General features: G+C 51.1%; 2 protein-coding genes across 4 annotated transcripts in view; one reads left to right on the plus strand and one right to left on the minus strand.

Moving 5' to 3' along the window:
• The window catches only part of TRPV5 (transient receptor potential cation channel subfamily V member 5), a 27487-nt gene extending 12178 nt beyond the window's left edge, over positions 1–15309 (minus strand). Inside the window, exons 1-8 of one of the 3 annotated variants that reach the window (XM_061198837.1) lie at positions 14922–15308; positions 12818–12915; positions 12555–12677; positions 11945–12082; positions 11557–11655; positions 11236–11411; positions 10702–10848; positions 8560–8772 (exon numbers count right to left, since the gene is read on the minus strand). In XM_061198837.1, coding sequence (XP_061054820.1) covers positions 8560–8772; positions 10702–10848; positions 11236–11411; positions 11557–11655; positions 11945–12082; positions 12555–12677; positions 12818–12915; positions 14922–15049 — 1122 coding nt within the window. In that variant the 5' untranslated portion in view covers positions 15050–15308. Of the gene's footprint in view, positions 1–8559; positions 8773–10701; positions 10849–11235; positions 11412–11556; positions 11656–11944; positions 12083–12518; positions 12678–12817; positions 12916–14921 lie in introns of all 3 variants that reach the window. The other 2 variants (XM_061198836.1, XM_061198838.1) reach the window with 2 other exon arrangements.
• On the plus strand, positions 15200–20495 carry LLCFC1 (LLLL and CFNLAS motif containing 1). The gene is made up of 4 exons (XM_061198274.1): positions 15200–15461; positions 15853–15950; positions 19290–19410; positions 19948–20495. The coding sequence occupies exons 1-4, from the start codon at positions 15200–15202 to the stop codon at positions 20124–20126; spliced, it is 660 nt and encodes a 219-aa protein (XP_061054257.1). The 3' UTR covers positions 20127–20495.
• The last annotated feature ends 27 nt before the right edge of the window (positions 20496–20522 follow it).

The raw sequence follows: 20522 nt of genomic DNA on the forward strand, positions 1-20522 counted from the left end.
CTGAATAGACAGTTTTCCAAAGAAGACATACAAATGGCTGACAGGTACGGAAAAGGTACTTAATGTCACTAATCATCAGGGAAACGCAAATCAAAACCACAGTGAGATATCATCTCAGACCTATTAGGATGGCTATAATCAAAAAGACAAGAAATAACAAGTGTTGGCAAGGATGTAGAGAAAAAGGAATCATTGTACACTATTGGTGGGAATGTAAATTGGTGCACCCACTACAGAAAACAGAATAGAGGTTCCTCAAAAAATTAAAAATGGGACTACCACATGATCCAGCAATTCCACTTCTGGGTATATAGCCAAAGGAAATGAAAACAGAATCTGGAAGAGACATCTGCATTCCCATGTAAATTGTAACATTAGTCACAGTAGCAAAGATATGGGAACAACCTAAGTGTCCATCAATGGATAATGGATAAAGAAGATGTGATATACATATATATACACACACATATATATACAACGGAATATTATTCAGCCATCAGAAAAGAGGAAATCCTGTCATTTGTAACAATATGGATGGAGCTTGAGGGCATTATGCTAAGTGAAATAAGCCCATCAGATTAACGCAAATACCTCATGGTATCACTTACATGTGGAATCAAAAAAACAAACAAACAACAAAAAAGGCAAACTCCTAGAAAAAGAGAGTAGAAAAGTGGTTGCCAGGGCATGGGGGTATGGACAAAATAAGGAGAGATTGGTAAAAGGGTACAAAATTTCACCTATAAGACGACTAAGGTCTGAGGAGCTAATGGTAAAACAAGGTGACTATAGTTAATTACATGGTATTATACAACTGAAATTTGCTAAGAGAGCAGAACTCATTTTCACCAAAAACAAAAAAGGTAAATATGTGAGGTGATGGATGTGTTAATTAACTAGACGATAGGAATCTCTACACAATTTATACGTGTATCAAATCACTGCGATGAACGCTTTAAACATCTTACAATTTCATTTGTCAATTATACCTCAATAAAGCTGAAAAAATAATGGTAGTAGTGGGCTTTTAAAACATTTTTCTTTTCTTTGATTTCAAGGGGAATTCTACCGTTTCACACTCACGTGTAATGTTGGCTCTCATTTGGAATAGATATTCTTTTCAAAGTTGAGAAAGATTTTAGTGTTTTAAAAATGGACAGCGGCAGGCTTCCCTGGTGGTGCAGTGGTTAAGAATCCGCTTGCCAATGCAGGGGACACGGGTTCGAGCCCTGGTCTGGGAAGATCCCACATGCCGCAGAGCAACTAAGCCCGTGCGCCACAACTACTGAGCCTGTGAGCCACAACTACTGAGCCCGCGTGCTACAACTACTGAAGCCCACACGCCTAGAGCCCGTGCTCTGCAACAAGAGAAGCCACCGCGATGAGAAGCCCGCGCACCGCAACGAAGAGTAGCCCCCGCTCGCTGCAACTAGAGAAATCCCGCACGCAGAAACAAAGACCCAATGCAGCCAAATAAATAAATAAAAAAATAAAAAGATAAAATAAATAAAATAAAAATGGACAGGGGCATTGAATTTTAACAAATGACTTTCTAATGTCTGTTGAACTGATAATAAGAATGCCCTCTTCATCAACCACCCTTGCCCTTCTAGAATTAAACCCTAAACTCAAAGTGGTAATGAGTTTTTCTTTGAATTTTTTAGAAGTTTATTCTTTGGGGATTGTATTAAAGATTTCCTGTCTATAGGGAGAGACTGATCTGCAGCTTTCTAGATTTGTGGTTCTTATGAAAAGGTTTAGGGATCAAGGGTATATTTAGCAAAGTGAATTAACAGAGACACTCATTTTCAAGGTCCCGTTCATTTAGCCTCCCAATTCTTTCAAATGCTCCCCTGGCCCTCAATCCATAGCACCACTGCCTTAATGCAAACCCATGGCACCCTGCACCCAATCCCCCCTCACCTCGCTTTTGGACTGACCTTTCTCAAATGCAAATATAACCCCATGGCTTCTCTGTTTAATGCCTTTCCTAGTTCCACCATGTCTTTGGAATAAAAATGAGGGGGAGATGGGAGTAATGGGTATTCTATAAATCCTTATCATAGTAGAAATTCAATAGCTAATGTCTAAATTTAATTAATGAATAGAGATAGAAGTGCATCATTCAGCAGTGCAGAGGTGACAACAGGGGTGAAGAACTTAAAGAGGTAAACGCTGGTTGCCTCCAGGAAGTAAGGCGTGGGTGAGGTGGGGCAAGCCAGTGCACTCTTGATCTTGATTATACCTGCCGTTTGATTTTTAAATCATGGGCATGTATTCTTTTACTTAGAAGTGCTCATAGTGAGATAGGAATAAAAGATAAGACTCAGACTACCAAGCGTGATGTACAGAACCCTTGCTGGTTGCACATGTGTTCTTTTACTTAGAAGCGTGCATTGTGAGATAGGAATAAAAACTAAGACTGAGACTACTGAGCATGATGTACAGAACCCTTGCTGGTCTGGCTCCTGCCCTAGGTCCCCATACTCTGTGTGAGATCTGATCACGTTGAATTATTGGGGTCCTCAGTTGTTAAGTCAGGACTTCGTGTGGACTGTGCCCTTTTCTTAGAATGCCTTCCTCCACCACATTTTTCTGGTTCACCCTCAACCTTAAGACCCAGGTCACAGCATTCCTCCTGGGTCTCCTTTCCTGCCCCTCCATGGCCAGGTCAGGTGCCTCCCCTGCAGGATCATGGTGCCGGTCTCTGCTTACAGCCTTCCCCAGCACACTGCAGTCGTCTGGACATTCCATGTCTCACCAGGAATCTTAGAGCTTCCTGAGAGCAGGGACCTCTAACTTCTTCTTTTTATCCACAATGCACACATAGCAGATGCCGCATTCATAAGAAAGGAAAGAAGGAAGGAGACAAGGGAGCAGGTAAACAGACAGGTGAATGCTGAGCATGATCTAAGAGTTGCAGAAGGGAGGTAAAGGGGAATCAGGAAGTGGGAACCAGGAGGCAAATGGCGGAAAGGATGACAATGAAGTGGGCTTGTCTGGAATTTCCAGATTCCTAGCTCAAGGTCGCCTAAGCAGGCTCAGCTAATAATGCACTGAGAAAATACTCCCCTCAGCCCCTTTAAAAAATAAATGTCATTCAACAAGGACTGGAATCCTTTACCTCTTTACATGGCTTAGGATTTTAGGAGTTGTCCACAGACAGATCCCCTGCAGAGGCTGACAGGTCCTACTTTGCTGAGAATTGGCCAAAAGAGAGTGTTTTCACTTCCCAGCTGACTGAGCTCATTGTCTTGAAGGAAATGCCCAGAGAGGGGTGGGCCTAGCTGAGGCTGGGTACCACTGTGGGGAAGGGTGGGGAGCAAGTGTAACCACGAGGCAGGGGGAACGCACTGGAAACAATTGTCAAACCCCATCCTAGACCCTCTTTTTTCCCCAAGGTTCTTACAGAGGCATTAAGCTCCCAGAAAGAGACCTGTTGGTTCCTAATGAAGAGTTACTCTCATCCTCTAAACTGTGCAGGGGCTCCTAACCAGCTGCCCATCAGAATCAGCTGGGAAGCTTTGTTACAACACACGTGTCCAGGCCAACCCTGAGGACTCTAATTCAATTCGTTTGGAGCAGGGACCCAGCATCTTCTTTTTTAGATGTAAATGTTTCTGCTACGTACCCCCACTTGAGAACCACTGGGCCAAAAAGAGAGAAAGATCTCCTGATTTCCATCTAAGTCTACTTTCCAAGGGCTTATTCCATGTCCTAGCCCCTGTGTTTTCTCAGGAAGATGAACTTGGGAAAGGTCTGCTCGTTCCAGAGGAGTCTTTACCCATTCCCACAGAAGCAGGACGTACCCTATCCACCAAAAGGTTAATCACATCAAAACTGTGGCTTAGTATCAGAACTAGAGCCCAGACAGTAGCTCAGTAGCTAGAGGTTGGAGACAATCCCAGATCTGGCTCCCCACCCCTGCTCTCCAGCATTCCTTATCTTGGCAGGGAACTATCAGGTGTGCCCAGGTACAGGTGAGTGTGCCAGGCCCTGGCTAGCTCTCAAAGCTTGGAGACATGAGTTCCTCAGGCAGTGGCTCCTCCAAGGAAGAAGCCTGGAACTGAGCACATCACTCTGGAGGGAGAAATGGCCTGGCTTCGTATTAAAGGTTCTGAAGTGAAGCAGACCAGAAACCCCTACCCCAACGCTGCCCTTACTAGCTGAGTGTCTTTACCGAAGTACTAAACCTCTCTTGACCTCAGAGTCACCATCTTTAAAATGGTAATAATAATTTTATTTACTTACTAAGGTATCTATGAGGATCAAATGGTGTAATGCTTTGTCATCTGAAATGTGGTCCATAGAATCACAACATCAGCATCACCCAGCCGTGAGTCAGAAATGCAGAATCTCAGGGCCCACGCCAGCCTTATTCTTAGAATCTGCATTTTAATAAGATCTCAGAAGCACTGGTAAATGCACATCAAGTGCACAAAACACCCAGTAGATGTTATTTTTATCTACCAGGCTCCCTGCTTCTCCTCACCTCTGTCTTGTCTTTAATTTGCTGTGCTTGTTCCAAAGTGAGTTGGTTAGGACCCCTGAGTAAAGCAGTACAGAGTTGGAGATCAATTGGGTTTTCAAATAGCTGTAGTGCTTTGGATTGTCGAGAGCTTATGAGGAATTGCGATGTGTAGAAAAAGCAATCCCACTGACCGTGACAGGTAGAGGATGATTTAAAATAAATGGAACCTATGAGTCACTCCTGCCACGTCCTCTCCCTGACTATCTACATCCCATCCACTGTGCAGTAGTGATGATTTTACCTTTGATAAGTCCCCTGACGCCAACCCCTTCTCTCCATCCCCCCATCACATCCTGACGCTAATCCACCATTATCTTTGCTCGCTGAACTGTAATAGTCTCTTAACTGGTCTCCCCACATCTTCCCTGGCCCCCTCAAACCTGTCCTCCACCCTACAAACAGAGACATTCTTCTGAAACAAAAGTGTTATCAAGCATCTCCCCTGTTTAAAATCCTTCTGAGCCTTTCACTACCTTTAGGATAAAGAGTAAAATCCTCCGTATGGCCTGCAAGGTCCTGTATAATTTGGGAAAGTTTTGGGAAACATCTGCCAGGACAACCTCATCTGGAGGCCCCTGCCCCAGCTCCCTCTACTCTAGCCAGTCTTCCTTCAGTTCCTAGACACTGGCAAGGGTCTTCCTGCCTCAGGGCCTTTGTATATGCATCCTCTCTGCCTAGAACTCACTTTCCACCTTTAATTCATACCCACATCTTAGCTCAGTTACCTTCCTCAGGGAAGCCTTCTCTGACCTCCCAGAGTGCCCAGGCCCCTGTTATAAGCTCTCTCAGCACCCTGTCTGTTTTCTCATCATAGGAAAAAATCATGTGAATTGTAACCATCACAGGTTGCAATATCTATTCATTTAATTAATGTCAACCAGTCTGTAAGCTCCAAAAGGGCAGAGGTTACTTGCGTTTTGCTCAGACCAGGTTGAATTTCCAACACCTACAGCAATGTTCAGGCCCCACTAGGCTCTTGGTGATTACTTGTGTAGTGAATGAATTAGCAAAGTGATTTTGGGAAAAGGGCAGCGGAGAGATCAAGGAAATCTTCAAGACACCAAAAGGAAATCTGATGATGGGAGATCAATGCCCTCTTGCTGAACAGCAAATCAGGGCTCTAAATGATCAGAGTGATCGACTTCACACTGGAAAGCTGAGTAGATCTCAAAGATGAAGCCAGAAGCTCTCAGTCCGAGCTGAGAATGAGAATCACTCAAAGAATTTCTTAAAAATACCATTGCCTGGACCTCAGCTTCAGTCTTTCTAATGTATCAGGTGTGGGGCAGCTTAGGAACCAGTATTTTTACCAGCCTCCCATGTTTCTAATGTGTAGTCTTGGTTAAAAACTACTGATCTAGCAAGAGATAGGATCTGCCCAAGGTCAAACAGCTATTTGGTTTCAGAGTTAGGACTCAAACCTAAGCTTCCTAATCCCAGACTTTGAACTTTCTGCTCACCTGGAAACCTAAGAGAACTAGGACCATAGTGCACGGTGTCCTGCCTACACCAAGTAGACACTGAATGGAGACAGAAAATGAACTCTAATTAATTATAGAGTTCTTGGGAAACCCTGGAAAAGCCTAACTTTTATGGCTGAACAATGAGGCATCTTAGAGTGAAGACACTGAGATATCTCCAAAACTGCACAGAGATAAACTGACTCTACCCTCATATATGTCTGCTTTTGTGTAGCTTGTGTCACCTCATATAAATAAAGGAGTATTTTCTTTCATTTCAACTGTCTTGAGATGGTGTTCTGGGCTACTCTCACGGAGCCCAGCGACTTTTCTAGATCCCATGAGACCCAAAGAGGAAATCCTACAGTGACCGAGAGCTCCATATGTCCAGATTTCTTAATATAATTGGATATAAAAGTATTCATTTAACTAAGAAAAAGCTCCATGGGCTAATTAATGTGGCGACAATTGCATTAATCAAGTCAAGACCCTGTATTGGTATATTTTCATTTTTCTAAGACTTTCAAGTAATAAAAATGTAGAAAAAAAGAATTTCCTATTATTTAACAAACGTGGCACATCATGAAAGCAGAATCTTTCAAGTCGTGGTGATGTGTTTGGGAGCCCCCGATCTCATCCCAACTGACTTCCGACTGAGTAAGAGGAGCATAGGGGTTCCATCAACTCAGGACTAAGGCTCAAGGGGTAATGTCAAAAGACACAGACCTTCACTGATGTTCTTTGCTATTCAGACCTCTTAGGGCAGCATTCTTAAGTCCACTCCCCCACCAAGAAAAGAATATTTGAACGTCAGGAGTCTTCTATTTGGGCCAAAGTGGCTTTAATCGAAGTGGAAGGCAAAAGGGTAAAAATGCCAAAGGGGACAAGGAAGGAATAGGAGAGCAAACAGAAGGAAAGTTCGTGCACTCAGCTATAATTATGCTTCACCTAGTCCTGAGGCAAGGGGAGGGATCTCCTAATAATAATTTAGACTATCTGGGTCAAAGGAACAGGTCTGTACATAATTAGTCCTGCCCCAAAGAGAAAGAGACACATAGGAAGAAGACTCAGTGGTTATCAGTTGCTCAGCATCACCCAACTCTTAGGCTAGAAGGCTATCGACATTCTAGATCCAGAAAATCCCCCAAGTAAGTTTGAAACAAAGGAAGGTTGGAAAAGAATGCATCTGAGGAAATAGAGCCAAGAACACTGGAAAAGTCCAGCCACCCCCATGTTTACCCATTCCCTCCGTTGCTAGCCACTCGCCTGTCTCAGCTGGCCATCTCCTAAATGTCCTTATTTCCTGTCGTGTGGTCTCCACACCAGGGACAACCTTCATGTCTAGTTTGAGATGCATGGAGCACAACCTCCCCTGAGCACGCCTCTGCCCGCCTCTAACAAGGCAGCCCCACCCGACTCAGGCTTGTCTTCTCTAGGCAGCAAACCCTGCTTTGTGAGACACAGAGGCTCTGGATACAACAGCACACTGTATGCATACCGAGAGGAAATTATAGAAGCATGGAGTGTCTTGACCTGCTGCAGGATTCAGTGAGGCTCTTTGCCCTGTTCTTTCTCTGTGCTATCTTTGGTAGCACTCTCTTTGGTCTAACTGGACTCAGGTTCTTTGCTCCTTAACTATCCCAAACTACCCCTCTTCCAAGTCCAGGCTGAGCTATACCTGTGGCTGGCCCATCCTGCATTGGGCATACATCTCCAGTCATCAAGCTCTTACTCGCCTGGCAAAATTCTTCCTCCTCTGTCTTTTGCTTTCTGCCCACATGCCTTCACTCCTTTTCAGCTATTTTCAGGTCACTAGGACAAGAATTTTGGTTACCTATTAAACGAACCCAGTGTTGAATGTCTATGCCCAGACGTACGCACGAGAGTCTGCCCATTCTGTCATGCCAAGGGGTTTGCTCTCTTCAACAACAGACTCTGACATCTACTCCACACCTCTACTCAGTCATCCTCACCCCAGGTCTCTGAAGGTGACCCACAGAATGGCAAGCCCACAAGAGTAGAGGGGACCTTAGAGACTATTTACTTCCACCTGCTACCCAGTCCAGGCATCCTTCTGCAGCACACCTGACAGGTGGCCAGACAGCTGATACATCGTTGCCAGTGTGCTCGTATTGACAGTGCGCAGAAGAGAATGCCGGTCAGAAAGATGCCTGTGTTGCCCTAACAGACCAGAAACAGACTCAGAAATGGACCTGGAGCACAGTTTCCTTCCCTTTACAACAGCACGGTTTCTGCTGAAGGTCACATTTACAAATGTCTGGTCCTCTTTGTAAATGACAAGGAATTTTACACAAGTATGACGTTTTTAATACCAAGCATTCTTTCAAAGTTCACAAGAAAGCCATTGTTCCCTGGACAAGTCCACTCTTACTCATTAAGCCCCCACTCTGGTCCCCTTCTCTCCCTCCTAATTTCTGTCTGGGTGGTCAGGAGCCTGGCCCTGCCAGAGCCAAGTGAGCGGTATCTTTCCCAGGTAGCGTGCTTCTGGTTTCCAGCGCCATCACCCCATGCTATCAGCTCCCTCCATCCCCTTTTGAGACGAGTCACCTGGAGCAGCTTCTGCTGGAGGATGGTGATGTCTCGGGAGTTGGTGCGGTTGCCACTACGGGACTTGAGAGGGCGATGGATGCAGCACATGGTGAAGCAGATCATATAGAGCACGTACAAGGCCCCCAGGATGCAGAAGTATGGCCGCCCATACTTCCTCCACTTGAAGCTCACCAGCTGTTTCACCGGGGTCTGTTCCAGGATCTGGCGAGCCTGCCATGGAAGAAGAGTGCAGCTGGGGGTGACCACCGTAGCGAGAAGCAGCGCTGGGTTTCCCACTGGGTCCCAGATGGGCAGGGTCATGATCACCATGTGCATCATGCATTCAGTTCGTCTGTCATTTCTTCTACAGACAACCAGTCAGCTTCTACTGTATGCTGCGCCTCATGGTACTGCTGTAGATAAACCATGACAGAAGTAAACACCAGGACCTACAGCACCACAGAGGCTCTGAAGGATGAGCCGTAAATGGTTGAGTGAAGGGACAGTTAGGCAAGGTCATTCCATAAAGTAGCAGCAGTTGCCAAGGCAAGAAGGTGCGAGAAGACCTTGGCAGATGAGGTGTGGTTGGGGATATGGCAGAACCTGTTGGAGGGGTGGGCAGGGGTTATCATGGGTGAAGCAGCTAAGGGCCAGATCATGGTACCTCGTGAATGTCAAGGTAAGGAGTTGGACTTTGTTTTCTGAATGCAATGGAAAGCAATTGGAAGGTTCAAGCAAGGAGGCAGTCAGATTTGCCCTACAAGTATTGTGGACCCGAGAGGAGTAAGAGAGGACACAAAGAGTGGGGCGCGGCCATAATCTCAGCCAGCTGGGCTAGTGCTCGGATGTAAGTAGGCAGTGAGATGTTAAAGATGCTCTGAGAGAGGATGATGGAGAGCACGACACATCTGAGAAAGTAGGAAAAGGCAAAGTCAGAGAGTAGCTGGCGGGAGTATTCACTAGCAGAAAGAATACCTTTTCCATTGAGCCTAGAGGGAAGGAGAGAGACAGTGGGCAGTTTCCAGATCTGTTGGGCAGGACAAGGCAGGAAGTTGAAGAAGCTCCAGCCAGAGAGCTTCTATTTTCATCATAATGAACGAATCTGGGTCTCCTGATAGAACTGAAGGTGAAGGCAGTGAGGGATATAGAAGGGGCTAGAAAGGAATTTTGAGGGAATAGAATAGCTGACCAAGACAAGAATAAAACCTGTAGCAGGACACTGAGAACCAGCTGAAATCAGAGACCAAGGATTTGTGTTGGCACAATCCACCAGACGGACTGGGGTTGCAATTCCTAAGAAATCCTGCCCCGAGGAAGTTCATACCAACCAGCCACTCACCTTTTCCTCTGTCCATTAGTACCAGTGATCACCTGAGTCGGGCTCTAGAAGGGTTCCTAGGAAATTGTCAGGTGGCAGATACACAATGGGAACTACATTTTGCCACCATCTTGGAGGTTCCAGAAAACACAAACTATTTTCTTCCCCCGATAAGTCTTCAACAAACTTTCCTTTCCCTCATATCACTCAATCCAGTACTGTCTGAATGACCCACGTGTTTTTCCCTCTCTGGAAAGCTCTCTTTTTCTTCATCTTCCTGGTGATGCCCAACTCCTCCATGAAGCCCCAGCTCAAGCACATCCTCTGTGACATCTTCTCTGGTCTATCCAAGCCAAGATAAACCAACCTCCATTCTGCTGCCACTGTGCATAGTACAGACCCTTATGATGGTTTATGTTGTACCCTATTACAATTATTGAGGACAGGGATGGGCAATTGACAAAGTTGATTGAAAGGAACTGTGTTTTATTTATTTCTGTATTCTTAATTCCTGGCACAGTGGCTGGGACACAGCAAGAAGCTCAATATGCTGAAAGGATGAATGAATGAATGAATGAATGATAGGAAGCAATTTCCATTTGGAGAGTTCCTCATATGCAATGTTAGTATGAGAAAGGTAAGTGGAAGGGACCAGAGCTAAGCAGAGGGAGAGTGGAGTTAGGAAAGGGGTGTTGATTGGCATTTTCTCCCAAAGGTCCCAGGAGTCCGTCCTCATCCCCATCTATTACAGGGCAGGGAAGTGTCTGGAGCCCAGGATCTTAGCAAACGGACAGGCTCTGCACGGACACCTGACAGCTCCTGATCCTCCATGGTATCCATACCTCTCGCTTCTTGGAGGAGACCACAAGCTCTAGAAATGACACGTCCTCTCCCCAGGAGTCGATCTCCGTGAGGTCGTAGAGAGTGGAGGTCAGCGGCCCGCACATCCACTGGATGTGCTTCCGCTTCTGCATCAGGTGCTGGAACATCTGTGTGGACACAGGGGTGAGGTGGGGGGGTCAGCGTATAAGGAGCAGGTCAAGGGCAACAGCATATGGTCGCTTACTCCTTTGGACTGATGGACAGTTGAGAACTGACAAGGCTCTGTTGACATGAACCTTTTAATTTTTTGGCTACCTTTCCTAACCACAAACCCTATAAAGATCTGAAAGAAGAGAACAGGCGAGGGGAGCAGAACTCTGGGTTACCATAGCAGATATTCCCAAGTAAGATTCTCTAAACCTCCTGAGTCAGGAATTTCTGAGGCTGAGGATTTTAGTGATGGTGTTGGGAGGTGAGGGACCACCACCCTTCTGGAGAGTTTTGGAAAAAGGGTCAGGAGAAGGACACACTGGAATTGGGGGAGGGTCCCTCACCATGGTGTTGCCCTCCACTCCAGCCAGCTTGAAGGGGGTGAGACCCTGGTGATTGAGCATGAGGTCCAGGGACTGCAGGTGGTCCCCACGCCCATCGTAGGACAGCAGCAGGTTGTACATCTGGCAGGCAAAGGTTTTGTTGGGCTGCAGGACGAGGATGTGCAGCACTGTGTTTCCTGGGGGAGGACGCGGGCTGTCACGCGGCCACGGGGACTAGAGTCCCTGATGCTCCCCATGACCCCCCCGCCGACCCCGGGTGGACCTGAGGGCTGTCCCGGCCCCTCCTCAGCAACCCAGCTCCCCCTCCAGCCCGGCTCTCACCCAGGGAGTCCTGGGCCCGGATGTCAGCGCCGTGCTCTATGAGCAGCCTCACGATCTCCTCGCTGCCCATGCAGGCCGCAAAGGACAAAGGGTGCTCCCCTGGGGATGCAGAGGGCCCCGTGGCTTGAGAGTGCAGGCTGGGATGGGCAGTCTGTCCAGGGGACTGCCTCTCCCTCCCCACCTCTCAGCTCTGGGCCTGGGGACACTTGTCAGCAGAACCAGAGGCGGGGACAGTGCAGAGGGCCCTGGCGTCGGGGGGTTGGCTCTGGCCTTCAGCCGTATGAGGGCGGACCCCTCCCAGCTTCCCCAGGCAGGGAGCCTCCTCCGCCTGCCCTCCCTTTGCTCTTGGCCCCTTCCGCATCCTCCCAGCCCTGGCCCTGGCTCTCACCAAAGTAGAGGAGGTTGTGGGGACTGAGGCAGAAGGCTGAGCCTACCGCCCTTGCAGAGACACTGGCCCCATGGGCGAGCAGGGCTTTCACCAAGTTCACGTTCTGGTTCATGACGGCTATGTGCAGTGCCGTCTGACCTGGACAAGAGAGCCCTCAGTCATGGGGTCTGTTCCCGGTTCTCTCGGAGACACAGCATCCGCCTGGCTTACAGGAGATCCCGGATAGATCCTTGCATGGATTTCTGCCCCCGACTCAGCAGAGTGGTGTGAGACTGAGGACAAGTCATCCCTCCAGCAGTTCACTTAGCTGTCCCCACCTCGACTACTGGGGGTGGTATATAAAGGTAATCACTCTGTGCTGCTATGAAAGAAAGAGAGTTCTGTCCTTCAGGGAACACGAAAGGAGTTGAAGGGAAATAATAAATGGCTCAAGAAGGTCACGGATACCCAAAGCCAAGACCAGGACCTTTGCCTTCCTTCCAACTCAAGGGAGACCTTCCTGAACCTCCATCACTCCTTCCCCGACCTACCCTCTGAGGCTCATTTTAAGAGATGACTTCAGACCTTCTCCTACCTGTGTCCACCTTGAAAAACCGTTCAGGCTCCTCACCTACAAACGGCTCACAGATGGTGGGCTCCTTGACCAGCTCCGGGGCAGCCTCCATCAGCACCATGGCGGCCTCGAGATTGTCATAGAGGGCCGCTATGTGCAGCGCTGTCTCCCCCAGAGCTCCTGGAGTGGAGGGAGACACGAGCATCAAACACTTCCCAGAGACACGCTCCAAGGCCCCTTTGCAGGAACGCTCAGAGCCCTGGGTAGGGGAGGGGCAGGGGCTTCTACCCCATCTCCATCACCTCAAACTCTCATCCCACCTCGTTGCCGAAAGTCACAGGTTCGGTCCAGCAGAAGTTTCTTCAGGACACACAGGTCATTGTCCTTGGCTGCCCGAAGCAGAGGAGACTCTCGAATCCTGGGAGAGGAAGAACAAGAGTCAGGAAGAGACAGCAGGGCAGAGAGATCAAGGGCAGAGAGAAACAGAGACAGTGTGTGCCTAGGACAGACACGGGTCACACAACATGTGCAGTGACCCACTGCAGCGTTGCTTCCTGGACTCTAGCTGAGGGTCAGCCTGGGGCAAGAGCCTGTCTCAGGGTCCCCGTGTGGTCACATCGTGCCACTTCTTCCCATGTGGGGGGCCTCGTGGCTCAGCTGAATGAGGGGTGGCGTGCCTGAGGGAGGAGGGCTCGGGCCACGGAAGGAGTGGTCCTGGTGGGTCTGGCCGAGTCAGTCTGAGCTGAGTAAATGTTTCGGGAACTTGGGGATCTGGAGCAGGTGGAGGAAAGGGAATTTCTGCCCGATTTCATCCCTGCTCCCAGGTCTGCTGAACCAGCTCTCTTTAGCTAAGGGGAGTTTGAGAGACCAGAAGGGGGCTGAGAGACAGGCCAGCTCTTAGAGCTAGGAGACTTGGGAGCTGCCGGAGTTCTGACTCTCCTGGGGGCTGTTTGGATACACATTCCTGCTGCGGGGAGGCAGAGTTTTGAGGTGGACCGTGAAGGATCTATCCCTCCTATGGTGACCCTTAGACTCAAGCATCTAAACACGCTGTCTGTAGCTGAGGAAGAGCATAGCTGTGAGCTGCTCTGAGCATGTGCGTCTCGGAGTGGGTGGGAGGAGCCTGTGGAGATATCCATCCTGTAGTACCTCTGCGGTTAATCTTTGTTTCTCCCCCGCCTGGATGAGCCAAACAAGAGATAAAGCTGAAGCCGATTCCTGCTGGGCAAGTATGTGTTGGCTCTGAAGGTGAACACAGGGATGGTAGGTAGAGGGTCGGGAGGGGAGAGGTGAAAGGCAGGAAAACAGACTGACCGGTGGTTCCTGTGATGTCCCCCAGCCCCCAGTTCCTCTCTTCCAATGGTCCCAGGAGCCAGGGGAAAGAAGCTTTTTATTGGAAGGAGAAGTGTTGATTTCAAGGTAGAGCTCGGGTCTGCCCCTCAGGGAAGTGCTCTCCAGGGGGACCTGGCGGAGTGAGGGCCGGCTCCCTCCACTATCTCACCTAGACCCTCTGTGTGAGCGCGCCCAGCTCAGAGCAACCAGGGCCAGGATTGCAGGGTCCACCCCCTGTGCTAAGGGCTCTGCTCACAGCCTTGGTGCTCAGGCCTCTGGCCTGGAGAAGCCACTGCCCGTGAGTCCAGCCCCGGCTGCCCCCAGATCTGCTAACGGCAGCTCTCCGACGAGGGACAAGTCCCCCGAACACCCCGAGGCAGAGGCCTGCCTTCAGGATGGGTCCCTGCCCCGGCTAGTCTTCCAGGGTCTGGACCTCAGGGCTGGCCATGAAATGCTCTGGCCCCCGGGGGCACCAGTCCTGCCTGAACTGCCCTAGGAACAGGCCCAGGCCTTATTCGATCTCTGTCTCCTCGGGTCCTAGCACAGCCCTGCACCCAGGAGACTCAGTAAAAGATGGATGGACTCTATGAGTCCCCCCTGGGCCTCCCCAGTGTCACCTGGGTTTCCCCGCTCAGCTGGTCAGCTCCAAGTGTTACACAGACCAGAGCTCTCCTCCCCCATTCGCACGTCATCACCTCTCCTTCCCATTAACAGTAATTCCGCACTCTCTCTTCAACCAACAAGTGTCCTAAAACCCACAGGATCGCGGCGCTTCCCTGGCACCCTGCTCCCCGCCAGTCCGCACCCACCTGCCCTACTCCTCCCCTGCCATGCACCCTGGCTTCTCCTGCCGGGTCCCTCTGGGCCCCCCGCTCCCCTACTCCACCAGGTGAGAGCCCTGGCATCATTCTGCCCCCCTTTCCTGTGGCCCAATGCCACACCCCCGCCGGCACTGACAGAGCAGCCGGGCTTCGGTGACAGGTGCGCCGGGCCCATCCTGGTGCCTGGCACTGAACTCTGGATTGCTCTGGCGGGGAGACAGACCCAAGTGGGCAGCGGGTTTGAGGCTCAGGGAGAGGAGGGGCAGCCTACCTCTTCTGTTGCAGCATGTATGCCTCGTCCAGATGCTGAGCCCAGTCTTGCTGTCCCGCCAGCCAGGAGGTCAGAAGTTTCTGGAGTTGGATCCAGAGTCCCCTGGCCTTGGGTGGAGGAGGCCCCATGTCTTCTCCCTTCGGGCGCTGGCAAGTTACGGGGACGTGGTTCAGGGGAGCGGGTCTAGGACTCAGCAGCAGCTGAAGCGGAGGTGAGCAGGCAGGGGCTGGGATGGAGAGTGAGTGTCTCTCCAGGGTGCCCTGTGTGCGCTGTGGGCTATGGGGTGTGGGGACGTGTGCACGTGCACTGAGGAGACTGGGGGCCCTGCCGGGAGAGAGAGGCTTTACCTGGAGGGGGAGGAGCTCTTTCTAGAGAGAGCCCCTGGGGCACAGAGCCTGCCCCAGAGCTGGGAGGGGAGGGGGAAGGAGTTTGTTCATATCAGTGGGCTAGGGCGGCTGAGACCGGGACGGGAGAGGGGCGTGGCCCAGGAATCTGGACTGGGAGCCTGGAGAGAGCCTAAAGGTGGGTCCCACAAGCCAGGTGAGCGATTACCTTGGGTGCAAGAGAGTACAGAAGCGAAGCCCTCCAGCTCCGCAATCAGGCAGGTCCAGGTTTGAATCCTGGCTCTGAGCCCTTGCAAATCAGTTAGGTGAGCTTTCTGTGCCTCAGTCTTCTAATCTTCTAATCTGTAAAATCGGGGTAATACTTACATGCTCTCAGGGAAGTGTCTGTAAAGCACAATCATAACAGCTCAAGGACAGTTGATTCTTCCTCCATAGATGAGCTCAAAAGCCCCCAGACCTGCCTGTCTGAGCTGTGGTCACCTCTGCCCTCCACCCTGCAGCCCTGCAGCCCTGCAGCCCTGCCTCAAAGGAGGTTTCCTGGCTGAGCCTCCTCCTGGCACAGCCCAGTGACTCCTCTTCCCTTCCAGCTCCTCCCTTCCAGTCAGAGGAGACCCCAGAGAGCCCTGCACTCCCACAGAGGCTGAACAGCAGGAACCTGGAGGAAATCGTGGGACTCTCTCCAGGAGTAAGTCAACAGGAGTGGTATGCGTATAAAGATAAGACAGTGTTCAATTATTTTATGATATGACAGTTTCCACTTTTCTTCCTGTTGTTTTCCAAGAGGTATATCCACGTTATTGAATTGCAGTCATTCAACAGATTTACGAGGTACCTGGGAACAGGTTGAAGGTTCTCTGTTTCCTAAATGAGAAGACAGAGCAGGGAGACGTGCGTGTGATTACCCACGGCTGGTGGCAAAGCTGGCTTGCAAAGTGGAACCTTAGGTCCAAATCACCCATCAGACCTCGTGGCTTCTTGGGAACCTTCTGCCTATAAAGATGAGAGGCTTGGGTGGAGACAGGCTGGGGACCCTCCCCCTTGGAGGTCTTCAGGAGCAGGGACCTCTCCTTTCTTTTGCTGTAAGAAAGAGAGCGCGTCTCTAGAGACTGAAGGATGGACAAAATTACCTTTACAGAGGGTCGAAAATTGAAAGGAAAATAAGAAAAGAAGAGGAGGTGCCTGAGACGAGGAAGCACGCTCTCCCTCAGGAAGGGGGGAGATGCCGGCTGGGAAGGGGGAGGGGTCACCTTGTGGGACATTTTTCTGCTTTGCTGGGGGTTGGAGCAGTGTGGGGTTGTAATGACCTCTGAAGCCTTGGGACTTCCAGTCTAAGGAGATGGAGGGAGCGATAAGGGTGAGCTGGGGGTGTAGATGTGCTGATAAGCAGGGCCGGCAGAGGAAAGGAGCACCTGCCCGGGAAACACTCAACCCATAATGCTAGTCCGGGAGGGAGTGGAGGCGGGAGGGCCCGGTCAGAGCCGCACAGAGCAGGTGTGCAGGGCTGGCCACCAAGGGCATGGTCCTTGGGTCCCGGAGGAGGAAAGGGGGGCCCCCTCCACGCGTGGGCCTCCACCTCTGGGTCTTCCCCTCCCGCTTGCGCTCCTTTGCCTGCACTGTCCTCTCCAATGAGAGGGGCAGGAACAAGCTGCCTGAAGGGGACCAGGCTGTCCCTCCTGTCCTACCTGGTAGGCTGGAGATTCAGAAATGGCCTCCTAATCTTTAAGGAGTTCTCTCCTCTTCTGTCCTCTGGCTTCCCCCCCCGTCCCCCCATACCCTTTGTCACGCCCTGCATCGCCACCCTCTTCTCCCTTCTCTCCTCTCATCCGTCCTCATTCTCTGGCAGCTTTCTGCAGGCAAGGAGTCCTACAAGCTCTCTCCCTCAGGTAGCAGCTTCCCTGCAAGATGGTGCCTCAGGGTCTAGCGCGAGTATGTAAGAGCCGGTCCAGGGCCCCGACCTCCCTGTCTTATCCCAGAGACCCTTGGCGCCAAGGGAGCCAGATCTCTTATTCTGATGTGATGAGGAGGAGGGAAACATATAAACCCAGATTTCAATGTTTTTGTCATACCCTCCCACCCCACCTGCCCACAGCCATGTAGGGAAAGAATTTGAATACTATCCTTTAAAACATGAAGAGGAATTGTCATTGGATGGTGGAATTATTTGCCTTTTTTGTTTTTCATAATTTTTTAATATACTTTTGTAATAAGAAAAAACTGTGAAGGGGTTCCTGGTTTCCTACAAGGATTTGTCTCCTCAGCACAGGGCATCAGGCAGGCAGGTGGTGAGGGAATGGGGGCAGTGGTAGCGGTGCCACCGGGTTCTTTCCTCTCCAGCCGCCCCTGTAAGACACCCCAACGCCCAACTACCCTCCCCAGGCAAACTCACAGAGCCGGAGATGGCTTCTCATTTAGCCTTGAACCAACAGGCTCCTCCCTCAAATAGCCAGGAGGAGGTTAGTGAGTTTTTTCCATTCAAGCATCATTTCCTGAACCTGCAGGTCAATGAGTGCAAGGGACAGGTGAACAGGGCCACCTGCTTACTTGAATCTTGCCTCTCCCATCATCAAGTGACCGCCTGTACCGCTCCCCAGTCACCCCGTCACCTGGCTTGGATCACCAGGAAGTATACAGGAGGCCGTGTCGGCTGTCTGGGAGAGTCTCCCGATAAGCCTGTCTGCCGGCATGGGCGGCATCCATGGGAGGGAAGCTCCACGGGCCCTTCCATTTCTGCGATCCCCTTTCAGGAAGGGTACGTGTTTCTGCGCACATCCTCACCTCTGCATTTGGTGGTTCCTTCAGGTGCGGGGTGCGTGGACGCCAGGAGCGGTGTGAGCTGGTGGTGATAGTTCCAGCGTGTCTAAGATCCCCCTCCCACCTGTCCTGGCACCCCCTCCTGTCGCTCATGGCCAGTATCTGTCTCTGGTTTTTCAGGGTGGGGCTTCATCCTGTCTCCCCATCTCTCTGCTCCAGGAAGCAGATGCTAATTAGCCACAGCCCATTACCACCAACAGGTCTGTGGTCACCAGGGTCATGGGCAGGGCAGGCATTGGGACGTGAAGGCAGGTCTCTTGAGATCCGTTACTTGGGATCCTTGCCTCTGTCTGCCACACTGATTTTTCTCTGAAGACTGTAACCCCTCCTACCCTTTAGAGATTGAGTTTAGACACTGGGTCTCTAACAACTTTTCCTCTGTGTCTGAGTACAGGAGGATGTGGAATGAGGGAAGATGGTGTTCAGTCTATCAGTACAAGAGGGCAATGGCTAGGATAGAGGGAAGTCCGGGAGAGGACGAGTGAGAGAAAGGTTTCCACATGGGTCCAAGGCACTCTGCTCTCTCTCACACCCAGAGCAGGTACCTATCCCCTCCTCCACCTACGCCCTCCCCCTCCTTCATTTCTGACGGACCTGAGTCTCATGCACAGCCCAGGACTTGAAGATCCCCATTTCGACATCCGGTCTGGGTCTCAGTTTATGCAAGTCGCTTTCCTTTGAGAAAGGCTGCAAAGAGGAGCGGGAAGGTGTGATATTTAGAATCTAAAGAATCGGCCGAGAGCCCTGCTCTGCGCCTTATTATCTGTGTGATCTTCAGTGGGCAAATCATTCTTTTGTGAACCTCAGTTTCCTCATCTATATAATGGGTATGGCAATACCGTGACTTTGAGTCCTGGTTACTACGTGGATCTAATGATATAATGGACATGAAAGGACTCCACAAACTCTTAAGTCATTGCTGTGGCTCTGCACAGAATGGCCCACTGTGGTCATCCTAGAAGCCTCAGTTGCCCCCTGCTAGCCACTCTCCACGCTCTTGCCTGCCAACGGAACTCTCCGAGAGGACGGGATGAGGGTCAAGCCCACAGTTGTGATGTCACAGAGCTCATGACATCAGAGGTCCTATGGAAGGGAAGGGGAGAAAACAGTGCTGGGAAGGGGTAAGGGCCAGGACAACGGACAGGGGAGGGAGGAGGGGGTCCTGCTGGGCACTGGGGACTAGGGAAGGCCCATGACTTCCCTGGGCTCCCAGCTCTGCAGGGCAGCATTCCTGGCATCCATCCTGCTGCTGCTGCGGGTCAAGGGGGTGAAGCCTCAGAAAGGGAGCCCAGGCCTGGACAAGAGCAGTCAGAAAGAGAAAATACCCTCTACAGGTAGGTGAAGAAGGGGGACAATGCCTGAAGCCGGGGACCAGATCTCTTTGGAGTCAGATCACTGGTCAGGCCAGAGGGAAAGCTGAGATAGGTTTGGGTTACGGGCGATCACCCCAGGCCCTACTACTGCAGTGTGAGTGTCGTGTAAAGGGTCTAGAGCCGCGGTTCCTCGCCAGGGCCATACTCAGGGTGTGCCAGGGCCAGCTGATGTGCACGGGGCCCTGTGAATACGGGAAGAGGGTCTTTGAAGTTCACCCTTCTCTATGTTGGTCCCTCACTCCCCAAATGAGGTAACACCTTGGAGGAGGCAGTTTGAATTGGCAGAGGGGAGTGCGTGCCCTTGAGTTGGGGCTATGGCTGCACACAGACCAGAAGAGACCCCCAGATCGAGCATCGCCTCTGTGGTCGAGAACAAGGGTGTGGACAGTTGGGCTCCCAGGTTCCCCAACGCCTTCCTCTTTCCAAGGCGGGCCAGGGGCGGGGGTGGGGGGCAGTCAGAAACAGTCCTTTCACGCTGTCCCCCGTCCCCTGCTTCAGACCAAGATCGAGAACAGTTTGAAGAGCGCTTTGTGGCCTCCTCGGTGGGCGAGCTGTGGCAGGCAGTGGACATGAGCCAGCAAGAGGACGACCAGACGTCAGAGGCGGTGGCAATCCGTGACCACCTGTTTGACCTCGCCTTCTGCTTTAACCTGGCCAGCATCGTGGTTTTTTTATGAGGGACATGGAGGCGGAGGTGGTGGCCTGGTTCCTGGATGAGGACCTGGACATCTACCTTCGCTTCATGATAGCTTACTGACCATCTCCCCGTGGGGCTCCGGAGCGCTTCTCCCGAGGGTGACGTACATGCGGCTCCCTGGCTCTTGCCCACGACCCTCCCCCTCGGGACGCAGCATCAGAGAGACCCCGTGCTGGCCTTGCAGCGGTCCATGGCCCCTGCCCACCTTCCTCCCCACGCTCTGAGGGCCATCTCCAAGAGCCGAGACACCAGACCCCTGCCCTTCTCTCTTCCCCAGCCTCTCCTGGCTTTGTTCAGGACAACAGATTAGGGGTAGGGAGGCAGCAACAATAAAAGTAATAACAATCAAATCCTGGAAACAATCGGGGGCAGCTTA

The sequence above is a fragment of the Eubalaena glacialis genome, chromosome 8 (assembly GCF_028564815.1).
Source record: "Eubalaena glacialis isolate mEubGla1 chromosome 8, mEubGla1.1.hap2.+ XY, whole genome shotgun sequence".
NCBI classification, from domain to species: Eukaryota; Metazoa; Chordata; class Mammalia; order Artiodactyla; family Balaenidae; genus Eubalaena; species Eubalaena glacialis.

Excerpts from the sequence above, each read along its gene's own strand:
- LLCFC1 (XM_061198274.1), top strand. The coding sequence starts at position 15,200 with ATGGGGTGTGGGGACGTGTGCACGTGCACTGAGGAGACTGGGGGCCCT. Across the intron at positions 15,462-15,852 it reads AGGTGGGTCCCACAAGCCAG|CTCCTCCCTTCCAGTCAGAG; the intron begins GTGAGCGATTAC and ends CTTCCCTTCCAG. Across the intron at positions 19,411-19,947 it reads AGAGAAAATACCCTCTACAG|ACCAAGATCGAGAACAGTTT; the intron begins GTAGGTGAAGAA and ends CCCCTGCTTCAG.